The 12500-nt window shown below is 47.8% G+C and overlaps 1 protein-coding gene across 1 annotated transcript in view; it reads right to left on the reverse strand.

Moving 5' to 3' along the window:
- Window positions 1–12500, reverse strand: part of LOC128686284 (cytotoxic granule associated RNA binding protein TIA1) — a gene marked incomplete in the record, with an annotated part of 1123904 nt that overhangs the window by 87150 nt on the left and 1024254 nt on the right. The window contains 2 exon segments of the mRNA XM_070085945.1: window positions 4313–4491; window positions 7655–7790. Coding sequence (XP_069942046.1) covers window positions 4313–4491; window positions 7655–7790 — 315 coding nt within the window.

The following is a 12500-nucleotide window of genomic DNA, read 5'->3' on the forward strand; positions in this document are numbered from 1 at the left end:
GGGAGAGGGAAGGACTGGGGTGTGTCAGCACTGGGGGAGAGGGAAGGACTGGGGTGTTGAGTGTGTCAGCACTGGGGGAGAGGGAAGGACTGGGGTGTTGAGTGTGTCAGCACTGGGGGATAGGGAAGGACTGGGGTGTTGAGTGTCAGCACTGGGGGAGAGGGAAGGACTGGGGTGTTGAGTGTGTCAGCACTGGGGGAGAGGGAAGGACTGGGGTGTTGAGTGTCAGCACTGGGGGAGAGGGAAGGACTGGGGTGTTGAGTGTGTCAGCACTGGGGGAGAGGGAAGGACTGGGGTGTTGAGTGTCAGCACTGGGGGAGAGGGAAGGACTGGGGTGTTGAGAGCGTCAGCATTGGGGGAGAGGGAAGGACTGGGGTGTTGAGTGTCAGCACTGGGGGAGAGGGAAGGACTGGGGTGTTGAGTGTGTCAGCACTGGGGGAGAGGGAAGGACTGGGGTGTTGAGTGTCAGCACTGGGGGAGAGGGAAGGACTGGGGTGTTGAGAGCGTCAGCATTGGGGGAGAGGGAAGGACTGGGGTGTTGAGTGTCAGCACTGGGGGAGAGGGAAGGACTGGGGTGTTGAGAGTGTCAGCACTGGGGGAGAGGGAAGGACTGGGGTGTTGAGAGTGTCAGCACTGGGGGAGAGGGAAGGACTGGGGTGTTGAGTGTCAGCACTGGGGGAGAGGGAAGGACTGGGGTGTTGAGTGTCAGCACTGGGGGAGAGGGAAGGACTGGGGTGTTGAGAGTGTCAGCACTGGGGGAGAGGGAAGGACTGGGGTGTTGAGTGTCAGCACTGGGGGAGAGGGAAGGACTGGGGTGTTGAGTGTCAGCACTGGGGGAGAGGGAAGGACTGGGGTGTTGAGAGTGTCAGCACTGGGGGAGAGGGAAGGACTGGGGTGTTGAGAGTGTCAGCACTGGGGGAGAGGGAAGGACTGGGGTGTTGAGTGTCAGCACTGGGGGAGAGGGAAGGACTGGGGTGTTGAGTGTGTCAGCACTGGGGGAGAGGGAAGGACTGGGGTGTTGAGTGTGTCAGCACTGGGGGAGAGGGAAGGACTGGGGTGCTGAGTGTCAGCACTGGGGGAGAGGGAAGGACTGGAGTGTTGAGTGTGTCAGCACTGGGGGAGAGGGAAGGACTGGGGTGTTGTCAGCACTGGGGGAGAGGGAAGGACTGGGGTGTTGAGTGTGTCAGCACTGGGGGAGAGGGAAGGACTGGGGTGTTGAGTGTCAGCACTGGGGGAGAGGGAAAGACTGGGGTGTTGAGAGCGTCAGCATTGGGGGAGAGGGAAGGACTGGGGTGTTGAGAGTGTCAGCACTGGGGGAGAGGGAAGGACTGGGGTGTTGAGTGTCAGCACTGGGGGAGAGGGAAGGACTGGGGTGTTGAGTGTGTCAGCACTGGGGGAGAGGGAAGGACTGGGGTGTTGAGTGTCAGCACTGGGGGAGAGGGAAGGACTGGGGTGTTGAGAGCGTCAGCATTGGGGGAGAGGGAAGGACTGGGGTGTTGAGTGTCAGCACTGGGGGAGAGGGAAGGACTGGGGTGTTGAGTGTGTCAGCACTGGGGGAGGGGGAAGGACTGGGGTGTTGAGTGTCAGCACTGGGGAGAGGGAAGGACTGGGGTGTTGAGTGTCAGCACTGGGGGACGGGGAAGGACTGGGGTGTTGAGAGTGTCAGCACTGGGGGAGAGGGAAGGACTGGGGTGTTGAGTCAGCACTTGGGGAGGGGGAAGGACTGGGGTGTTGAGAGTGTCAGCACTGGGGAGAGGGAAGGACTGGGGTGTTGAGTGTCAGCACTGGGGGACGGGGAAGGACTGGGGTGTTGAGAGTGTCAGCACTGGGGGAGAGGGAAGGACTGGGGTGTTGAGAGTGTCAGCACTGGGGGAGAGGGAAGGACTGGGGTGTTGAGAGCGTCAGCACTGGGAGAGAGGGAAGGACTGGGGTGTTGAGAGTGTCAGCACTGGGGGAGAGGGAAGGACTGGGGTGTTGAGAGTGTCAGCACTGGGGGAGAGGGAAGGACTGGGGTGTTGAGAGTGTCAGCACTGGGGGAGAGGGAAGGACTGGGGTGTTGAGAGTGTCAGCACTGGGGGAGAGGGAAGGACTGGGGTGTTGAGTGTGTCAGCACTGGGGGAGAGGGAAGGACTGGGGTGTTGAGAGCGTCAGCACTGGGGGAGGGGAAAGGACTGGGGTGTTGAGTGTCAGCACTGGGGGAGAGGGAAGGACTGGGGTGTTGAGTGTCAGCACTGGGGGAGAGGGAAGGACTGGGGTGTTGAGTGTCAGCACTGGGGGGACGGGGAAGGACTGGGGTGTTGTCAGCACTGGGGGAGAGGGAAGGACTGGGGTGTTGTGTCAGCACTGGGGGAGGGAAGGACTGGGGTGTTGAGAGTGTCAGCACTTGGGGAGAGGGAAGGACTGTGGTGTTGAGTGTCAGCACTGGGGGAGAGGGAAGGACTGGGATGTTGAGTGTCAGCACTGGGGGACGGGGAAGGACTGGGGTGTTGTCAGCACTGGGGGAGAGGGAAGGACTGGGGTGCTGAGAGTGTCAGCACTGGGGGAGAGGGAAGGACTGGGGTGTTGTCAGCACTGGGGAGAGGGAAGGACTGGGGTGTTGTCAGCACTGGGGAGAGGGAAGGACTGGGGTGTTGAGAGTGTCAGCACTGGGGAGAGGGAAGGACTGGGGTGTTGAGTGTCAGCACTGGGGGAGAGGGAAGGACTGGGGTGTTGAGTGTCAGCACTGGGGGAGAGGGAAGGACTGGGGTGTTGAGTGTCAGCACTGGGGGACGGGGAAGGACTGGGGTGTTGTCAGCACTGGGGGAGAGGGAAGGACTGGGGTGCTGAGTGTGTCAGCACTGGGGGAGAGGGAAGGACTGGGGTGTTGTCAGCACTGGGGAGAGGGAAGGACTGAGGTGTTGTCAGCACTGGGGTGTTGAGAGTGTCAGCACTGGGGGAGAGGGAAGGACTGGGGTGTTGAGAGTGTCAGCACTGGGGGAGAGGGAAGGACTGGGGTGTTGAGTGTCAGCACGTGGGGAGAGGGAAGGACTGGGGTGTTGAGTGTCAGCACTTGGGGAGAGGGAAGGACTGTGGTGTTGAGTGTCAGCACTGGGGGAGAGGGAAGGAGTGGGGTGTTGAGTGTCAGCACTGGGGGAGAGGGAAGGACTGGGGTGTTGTCAGCACTGGGGTGTTGAGAGTGTCAGCACTGGGGGAGAGGGAAGGACTGGGGTGTTGAGAGTGTCAGCACTGGGGGAGAGGGAAGGACTGGGGTGTTGAAAGTGTCAGCACTGGGGGAGGGAAGGACTGGGGTGTTGAGAGTGTCAGCACTTGGGGAGAGGGAAGGACTGGGGTGTTGAGTGTCAGCACTTGGGGAGAGGGAAGGACTGTGGTGTTGAGTGTCAGCACTGGGGGAGAGGGAAGGAGTGGGGTGTTGAGTGTCAGCACTGGGGGAGAGGGAAGGACTGGGGTGTTGAGAGTGTCAGCACTGGGGGAGAGGGAAGGACTGGGGTGTTGAGTGTCAGCACTGGGGGAGAGGGAAGGACCGGGGTGTTGAGTGTGTCAGCACTGGGGAACGGGGAGAGGGAAGGACTGGGGTGTTGAGTGTGACAGCACTGGGGGAGAGGGAAGGACTGGGGTGTTGAGTGTCAGCACTGGGGGAGAGGGAAGGACTGGGGTGTTGAGTGTCAGCACTGGGGGAGAGGGAAGGACTGGGGTGTTGAGTGTCAGCACTGGGGGAGAGGGAAGGACTGGGGTGTTGAGTGTGTCAGCACTGGGGGAGAGGGAGGGACTGGGGTGTCGAGAGTGTCAGCACTGGGGGAGAGGGAGGGACTGGGGTGTCGAGTGTGTCAGCACTGGGGGAGAGGGAGGGACTGGGGTGTCGAGAGTGTCAGCACTGGGGGAGAGGGAGGGACTGGGGTGTCGAGAGTGTCAGCACTGGGGGAGAGGGAGGGACTGGGGTGTCGAGTGTGTCAGCACTGGGGGAGAGGGAGGGACTGGGGTGTCGAGAGTGTCAGCACTTAGCTTGGTGTGTGTTGCGTTTCATGTACAAGATATATCTCAACTATTCAACATCTACACATGTTATATTACCCAGGGTGGCCACTCAGCCTGTAAAACAAAACAAAAAATGGTGAAGGTGGCCATCACCCAGCAGGAAAGCCCCTCGCCCCCCACACCCCACGCGACCACCTATGTGACCATGGCAGGGTCACAAGACACACAGGTGATGGCGTGGGGGCCGGTGTGGCCGCCCGGGTGTGAGCCCTACGGGGCCTGGGGAGGAACCCCCCAGACAGGATGCAACAGAAGAGGGAGACATAGAGCTAGGTCCTACCCCTGTTGGTAGCCATACTGTCCGTAGGCGAAGCCTTGCATGCCCAGGAACTGTTGGCCTTGCACCTGGGGCGGGTAGCCCTGAGGGTACCAGTAGCCCATCTGTCCCGCGTAGTTGTACGGGTACTGCGACCCCGGCAGCGGCTGCAAAGACAAGCATTCGGACACATCGGTGAGCGTCTGAAAGACAGAGAAGGGGAGCCACTGACACAGAGCACGCCACGACGGCCCCGCTGCCCCGCCACCACCTGCACCAGCCGCCACCAAGGCACTTCAAGCAGTGGTACATAAATGGTATATTATACCGACGAGATGAAGAATTAGACACATGATACCGAAATGTTGCACATATGTCTAATTCTTTACCTCAAGCAGTGCTTACCTCTGCTGTCCTCGGTGTCAGCAGCGGCCGTGTTAGCTGACGCACAGGGCACGGCGCTGACGTGTCAGGGACACCTACCATGCATTATGTCACTTAATTATCTATCATTCACTTATTTACTAACAGATCCCTGACACGTTCCGCTAAGTATCTCTACAATATCTAAGTGATTAAATATGTACAACATTATTTATATATCTACTACGTCACATGACATGTGACGGACAATGGATAATGGACAGCTAGTAATTACATTAAGTACAATAAGTGTACTCTGCCTACCCTCAGGGTGTAACACCAGTTAAACTCTGGCTACAGCTACTAGTTATAACAAGACTCAAACTCTTGAATACAAACACGCATGAAACACTTAGGACATTTTAATAAGAGATGTTTCCCCTACCGGGGGAAAGGGCGCTTTATCAATCCAGTCAATGCAGTGGATTAGTGAAGCTCTCAATGGGCGAAACGTCTCCTGATAAAATATGTTAAGTGTTGCACAGATATCTTGATTGCATAAGTGGAACCCAACAAGTATGTGTCAACTACAGGCGAAGGTTATGTGAGAGTTGCAAGCAATAAGATGAGATCTCTACTTAGTGATTGGTTGATATGACACTTGTGACGCTGTTATGACGGACCAACTCTACAATGAGGCAAGGAGAAAACAAAGATAAACCTTTATTAGAGAATCGTATGCTCAAGTATGTGCTTTAAATACTAGAGAAGAACACATAACACGAACTTGTATACCCCGTCACAGTATGTGAAGTGTTGCGTGAAGGTAAGGACACACCTGAGCCCATTAGAGCAGGTGTCAGACCACGGGTTCTGAATGCGAGTTATGCAGGTGAGGCAATGCCGAACACGACCTAATTTTGACCTTTTTTTTTTAAAGTTTAACTTTCTTTTTCTATGCCTCTGTAAATTGTTCTGTATTTCTGTTCCACAATATGTGGTGCACGATTCTGTCCTGGTGTGCGACACGCGCACTAGCGTATTCGTGTTCCTGAAATCTGGTGTGGATACTACGTGCAGTTTCACCCATGAAATTTTATCACATGGTGCACAGGGGAAGGTGTGGTGCGCGTATGAGTCACCTGGCGGGGATACAAGGTGATCCATCAATTACTTTCGCCGTGTCAAGGATTAGTTTAGCATTTCGTCTGCATTCCCCAGTGAAGCGCTTGGAACTTTCAGTGTAGATAACATTCTGGCAATGTGACGGCATTCTTCGAAGTCACTAAGGTATATCCTGTTAGCTCTCAGGAAAAAGCCAATGTTCACTAACATATCTTTAACGCTAAAATTAATCACATATTTCATTTAGAAATAAAGAAAAAGTTCTAATAAATTTTTGACACCCCAAGACAACGCATCGAAGTTGGGAGAGATCGTACTAGCGAGAGGTTGTGCTACGACCACCATCCCTCACCCAGTCACTGAAAGAACGTCATCACCGGTGTGGCTTACCTGACCATATGATGTATCCCTGATGTCCGAGACCCACTACTGTGGCATCTCTGGATCCCTTATGATATTCCTTGTGCAGAATGGGACCCATATTTCATGGATGAAAATTTACTTGATGACTACGCGAGAATTCAAGAACACATACGTTTGCACATTTCAGGACGAATCGACATGTCTATTGTTTTCTCTCCAAATTGTAGATGATGCCTAGAATCAAAGGTTATACTGAGGCATAAAACTGAACAGACTCGGGAAGTTTTCAGCAGCTCGTTCTCGGGAAACATGGTCTAACAACTGACCAAATAATATCAAGTTCCGTCTCATCCTTTACCACCACACCGTCAACACTTTTTTCATCTACTATAACGAGTATTAAGTTTATGTGACACTTTGTTAACCATCATGCCCTACCACTTTTCTCCTCACCTACTGCACTAGGGTATATAAGTTTGTGTAGTATACGCACAGGGCCTCAGCCATAGGAACATTATTGGTATCTTCACTTCTACACCACTGACACTCCTTCCAGAGTAAAAGACAATTAGATGCAGCAGACACCACTGTATCTGCGTATCATTTACTCCACCTTGCCGGTGTTTACATGCTATTCCAGGTAGAAGGTATAATGATACCGACAATATGGATGACAGAAGACGAGTGCACACACTCAGGACATCTTTACTGGATGTTCTAAGTTATGCACTTGTGTTCTTTCATTCAAACTATTCCAGTTACACTCAAGGAACAACTGAACGGGTCATCAGCTACACAAGATCCGTGTCAGGATGCCCTTTTCCTATGAAGGATATATTGACGCTTCATACTTTAACTTGATAAAACTCACACTTGAGCAAAGTATTTTTCATTAAAGGCTCACGTTGCTAATTTTTTTGATGTTTTAACCTTAATACTTACTGCCCTTATGATGTCAATGAAAAGTGCATACTAAATTCACAGCAAACTTACAAATTGAAGATGAAACTAGACGACGTTTCAGGCCGTCAAGAATCTTTACCAAGTCGAGAGTAACAGAAAATTGATGAGAAAACTTTAAGTTTGGTTTGGTGGAGACAGGCAAGGAGAAAGGGAAAGTCTCTTTCCTGTAACTGATTTGTGGTTGTCTTCCCTTTTCTCTTTCACTCGCTCCATGACGGACCGAAATATCTAATTTTATCTCAATTTGGGGAGTCGTAATTTTTCTGTGTTCCAAATGATCAAGTGTTGAAGTGTGCACACAGACGGAAATGACACAGTTATCTAGTTGTAACAGCAAGATGTTTACGCAAGAGTAAGATCACAAAAGGGCAATAAATATGACCCGAACACCTACAGTGCTCCAGAATACAAGAGGCAATTAAACAGCCTCAACAAGCTACCATGGCCTGACCTACTAAATGACAGGGAATATAAAGGAGAGATGAAGCATAGCCTACCATGACCTGACCTACTAGAAGATATGAAATACGAGAGAGCTGAAGCATGACCTACCATGACCTGAGTGGTGACTGGGGTATTGTTGGGGTCTCCGGATTCCTTGCCCCAGGAACACTTGACTGGCTGGCCGTTGATCTCAGAGTTGTGCACAGAGACTATAGCATGAGTGGCCGACTCCTTCGTGGAGAACCTGTTGAAAAATAACAGAATTCAGTGATCGCTTGTTGACTCCCACTTGGTGGACACTGGATATACATCACCGGCGGGTAGGCCGAGGGAAGAGTGAGTGAAAATGTTACAATGAAGGCTAGTAGAGGCTAGTTCAATTTGATCACCGTGGGAGCTGAAGTAGTGTCTCACTGATGGCTGCTTCAACTATACTATTATAAATAAAGCTATTCTGAGAGTAATATAATCATAATATATGTTGGTTAATTGGGCTTTAGGCCAGCTGACTACTCGAAGGGTAATTTAAGGCTGCGTGTAATATTCTCTACCAGTCAAGAATAATGTAATACTAAAAATTGGGATTAAGTGTATACACACTGAAAAACATACACCTGCCTAGGATCTGCCTAAGCCAGTCAGGTCCAAGTCACATCCACTTAAGAAGGAAGAAGCACTGCATCAGACCCACTAGCCCAAGCCTGTCAGGTCCAACTCACCGCCACTCACACCTTCTCATTTATTTGTTTAACCTATTTTTAAAACTACATAACGTTTTAGCTTCAATGACGATTACCAAACCAGTGCTTTCCTATATCCCTTCTAAATATAAAGTTTTCCAACTTGAAACCAGTGCTGCGAGTCCTTTCTTGGTTAGATATTTTCAGCACATTATTTACATCCCCTTTATTTATTCCTGTTTTCCATTTATACACCTCAATCATATCCTCCTCCGTAATTCCATGCCTTTCTAGAGCGTGCAGATTCAAGGCTCTCAGTCTACCCTCGGTTTCTGATACATGTGATTAACTTTGTCATCCTTTGTACGTTTTAAGGCGCATTTATATCCATTCCGTAATACAATAACTAACACTGTGCAACATAATCTAAATGAGGCCTAACCAACGATATATAAAGTTGAACAATCTGAGGACTCCTGTTATGTATACTTCTTAATATGAAGCCAAGAATTCTATTTGCTTTATTACGAACACTTATGCACTGCTGTCTTGGTTTTAGATTACTGCTGACCCGAACTCCTATTTTTTTTTTTTGCAATCAGTGATATTCAGATCTACATTATTTAGTTATATGTGGCATGGTTATTTTTCTTTCCAACGCTTAGATCTGTATTTATCTGTATTAAGCTACACCTGACACTTCTCCGGCCATTGCATCAGTTTATTCAGATCTTCCTGCAGTGCTCTAGAGTCCTTGTCAGAATTAATTTGACGGCCTATTTTGGTGTCGTCGGAAAACATGCTTATGTCACTGTTTATTCCCTCATCTATGTCATATAAATTGTGAACAAGGGGCCCAACACTGACCCCTGTGGATCACCGCCTGTTACGCTTCCCCACTCTGATTTCTCCCCATTTATGCAGATTCTCTGTTGCCTATCTGTCAACCACGTCTCTATCCAGGAAGAAAATCCTCCTATTCCATGCCTCTACTTTCCTCAGTAACCTCCGATGTGGAACTCTATCAAAAGCCTTAGTGAAGTCCATATACAAAATATCATATTCATTACCATGATCTACCTCTTCAAATACCTTAGTGAAGAGAGTTAGTAAATACGCAAAGCAGGAACGCCCCTTTGTGAAACCATGCTGAGATTCATTAATCAATTTATGTCTTTCAAGGTGACTTCGAACACCCTCGGCAATTATTCCATTAATTTTCCCACAATGGAGGTTAGGCTTATTGATCCATAGTTCGAAGCTGCTTTGTAAAGAGGCATCATTTGCCATTTTCCACTTACCAGACACTATGCCAGTTTGTAGTGATAGGTTGAAAAGACTAGCCAAGGTTTGCTAAGTTCTTCCTTACATTTCTTTAACACCCTTGCAAACAGTTCATCAGGGCCTGGGGATTTGTTAAGTTTTAATTTATCTATTTGTCTGAGAACCATGTCACTAATCGTGCATAACTTATTTTCGTCCTGTTCTACATAATTTATTATCTCTGGAATTTCGTCGATATCTTCCTGTGTAAAAACTAAGAGGAAATAAGTGTTAAAGATTCTACACATTTCTTTGTCACTGTCACTGAGCTGACCTGAGCAGCTTTTGAGTGGGCCTATCTTGTCCCTAATCTTACTCCTATATACCTGAAAGAAACCTTTTGGATTAATCTTTGAATCCCTTGTGACTTTAACCTCATAATTTCTTTAATTTTCTTATTCCTTTTTTATCTTTTTAATTTATTGATTTCTTAACTGCCATCTTCCCTTTTGATTCGTTTGTAAATGCCTCTCTTTTGATCTATTAGATGATTTAATCTATTGTTTATCCATTTAGGGTCATTTTCATTTAACCTAAATTCTCTATTTGGAACATAAGTAGTCTGGGCAACTAGAACTATGCTTTGAAAAATGTCATATTGGTATCCATCACTATCTACCTGACCCACAGTCAAGTCATTCCAGTTCAACCCACCCAGGTAATTTCTCAGTCCTATGAAATCAGCAAAGCAGAAGTCAGGGACACTGACTTGATTGCAGTTAAGGTAATTCCATTATATATTGATAATGAGTGATCTGTGATCACTTTCCCCAAGCTCATCATTAACCTCAAGATTATTAATTAGATATTCCTTGTAGACAAGAACCAAGTCAATCAGGTAATTTCCTCTCACACTGCTCCAGTCAGTTTTCTAAAGCTAAAATCTTCCATTAACATAACATTTTCATATCTAGATACTTTATGAATTTTTTCCCATAGAAGTTTACCGCATTCCCTACCAAGATTTGGGAGCCTGTAAATCGCACCCAAGATTAGTTTTTCACAGCCCTCGAGAAACTGTAGCCAAACAGATTCAGTGTCAGACGCTTCTAATTTTATATCTTGTCTAACCAACAATACCAGTTATCTCTTGACATACACCGCCACTCCACCACCCTTCCTGTTGACCCTATCAGTGTAGAATAATGTACAGGCTTGTATGTACGTAGCATTCACAAGGCATTTCTCTATCTTTCAGATTGAACCAGGTCTCTGTTAGAGCAATAATATCTATGCTACCTGCACATGCAGTTGATTGTAGCTCATCTACCTTATTTCTTACGCTCCTACTATTAGCATAGTAAACCTTAAGGGAGATAGTCAATAGCTGCCTTCTAATGTAACCATCTGTATGTTGTCCATTTCCATTGCATTTATTAGTAACTTTATGATGATTAATGTCTTTTAAACATATCCCTGGGGATATCATCCCTCATGCCACAACCGGTTTGTTTCCCACACATACCCATAACTCTATCTTTCTTTCAGTTTAAAGTCCTAGATAACTTAGCAACGACCCCCCTTGATCGAGTTGGCTAATGCTACCACTAATGCTGCCCCAGAGAGATGTACCCCCACCCCTTGCATATATATCATGTTTGACATAGAAATTTTTCCAGTTGTCAATGAATGGGATTACAAGTTCCTTGCAGTACCTGTCTAGCCAGCAATTTACACCAACTAGCCTAAACATCCATTCATTGCCCACTCCTTTTCTAGGCAAGATGCTACATATGACTGGGATCCCTCCCTTAGACCTAATTAAATTTATACCTGTCCAATACTTATCTAGCAGTTCCTGTCTTCTGCCATCCATAATATATTTTCCACCATTACCTGAAATTATATTATTTAACATGTTGACTATGTCATTACCAGCTCCAGGGAAACACACACTCTGTTTCACCTTCCTATAATCTAATAATAGATCTTTATTTCTACAAGTATATGTACAAGGTATACAGGCCTAGCAGACATCAATGACATATTACTATACTGAAAGCCCTTTGTTATGCAGAGCATTTCGGGCAAATTAGGTCAATTTTGTCCCAGGATACTACCCACACCAGTTAACAAGTCCTAATGTTTTCCAGCCGTACCCGGGGATCGATCCCCGGATCTCAGTCTGTGAGGTCAATATATCTTACCTGTGAGTCACCGGCCTCAAGGATAGTCTTATATATATTTTTTTTTTTTTTGAAGAGGAGTTAGTGGTAAATTTAACCCCATTGATCACTGAAGTACGTTCGTCCTGGAGAACAGAGAAGCGATTTCCTACCTTCGAAAATTCTCTTTTAACCTTCCTTATTTTGATGTTATTTCCTTTACTGGGAACCCTTCTGACTTGTCACGGCTGTTGTGCTGCTCCTCACTGCTGGTAACCTGTTTCCCCTCACTAACACCAACTACCTCTCATTCAGTGCTATACTTATCCAGGCGACTTTTCAGCTTATTTTCAGCCTTAAGAAGCAGAACCTCCTCCTTCAACACCTTGACCTCAGATTCTAAAACCCAACAGATCCAAGCTGTGGTGGAACGTTGTACACTTTATTTATTTTTCAATCTTTGGCTTTAAAATTCTAACAGCACCTGTGATGTTCTCTGGGAGTATCTCCATCCCCAGAAGTTTACAAAATATAATAAAAGATGATGGAAAAGCAGGTAAATCTATTTTGCACTGTAAATTATTTCTTTCTCAGACAGTTCAAATGACAGATTATAATCAAAAGGAAGCGCTAAACCTACCAGAGTTCAATTGACAGTGTTGCTCAATACCACCGGTGATCTAGTGGAACGCTGAGTGCTCTTCAGAATACTGACTCCAGTTCAGGGGAATTCGCCGAGTCTTGGGATGTGTAATGCGAGTACAACCTCTAGAAACAAGTTTAAGTGGGCAAGGTAAGGCAGCCTGTGAGATGATACCTGGCATCGTTGGCATCCAAATAATGTAT

This window comes from Cherax quadricarinatus, chromosome 17 (assembly GCF_038502225.1).
Source record: "Cherax quadricarinatus isolate ZL_2023a chromosome 17, ASM3850222v1, whole genome shotgun sequence".
Lineage (NCBI taxonomy): Eukaryota > Metazoa > Arthropoda > Malacostraca > Decapoda > Parastacidae > Cherax > Cherax quadricarinatus.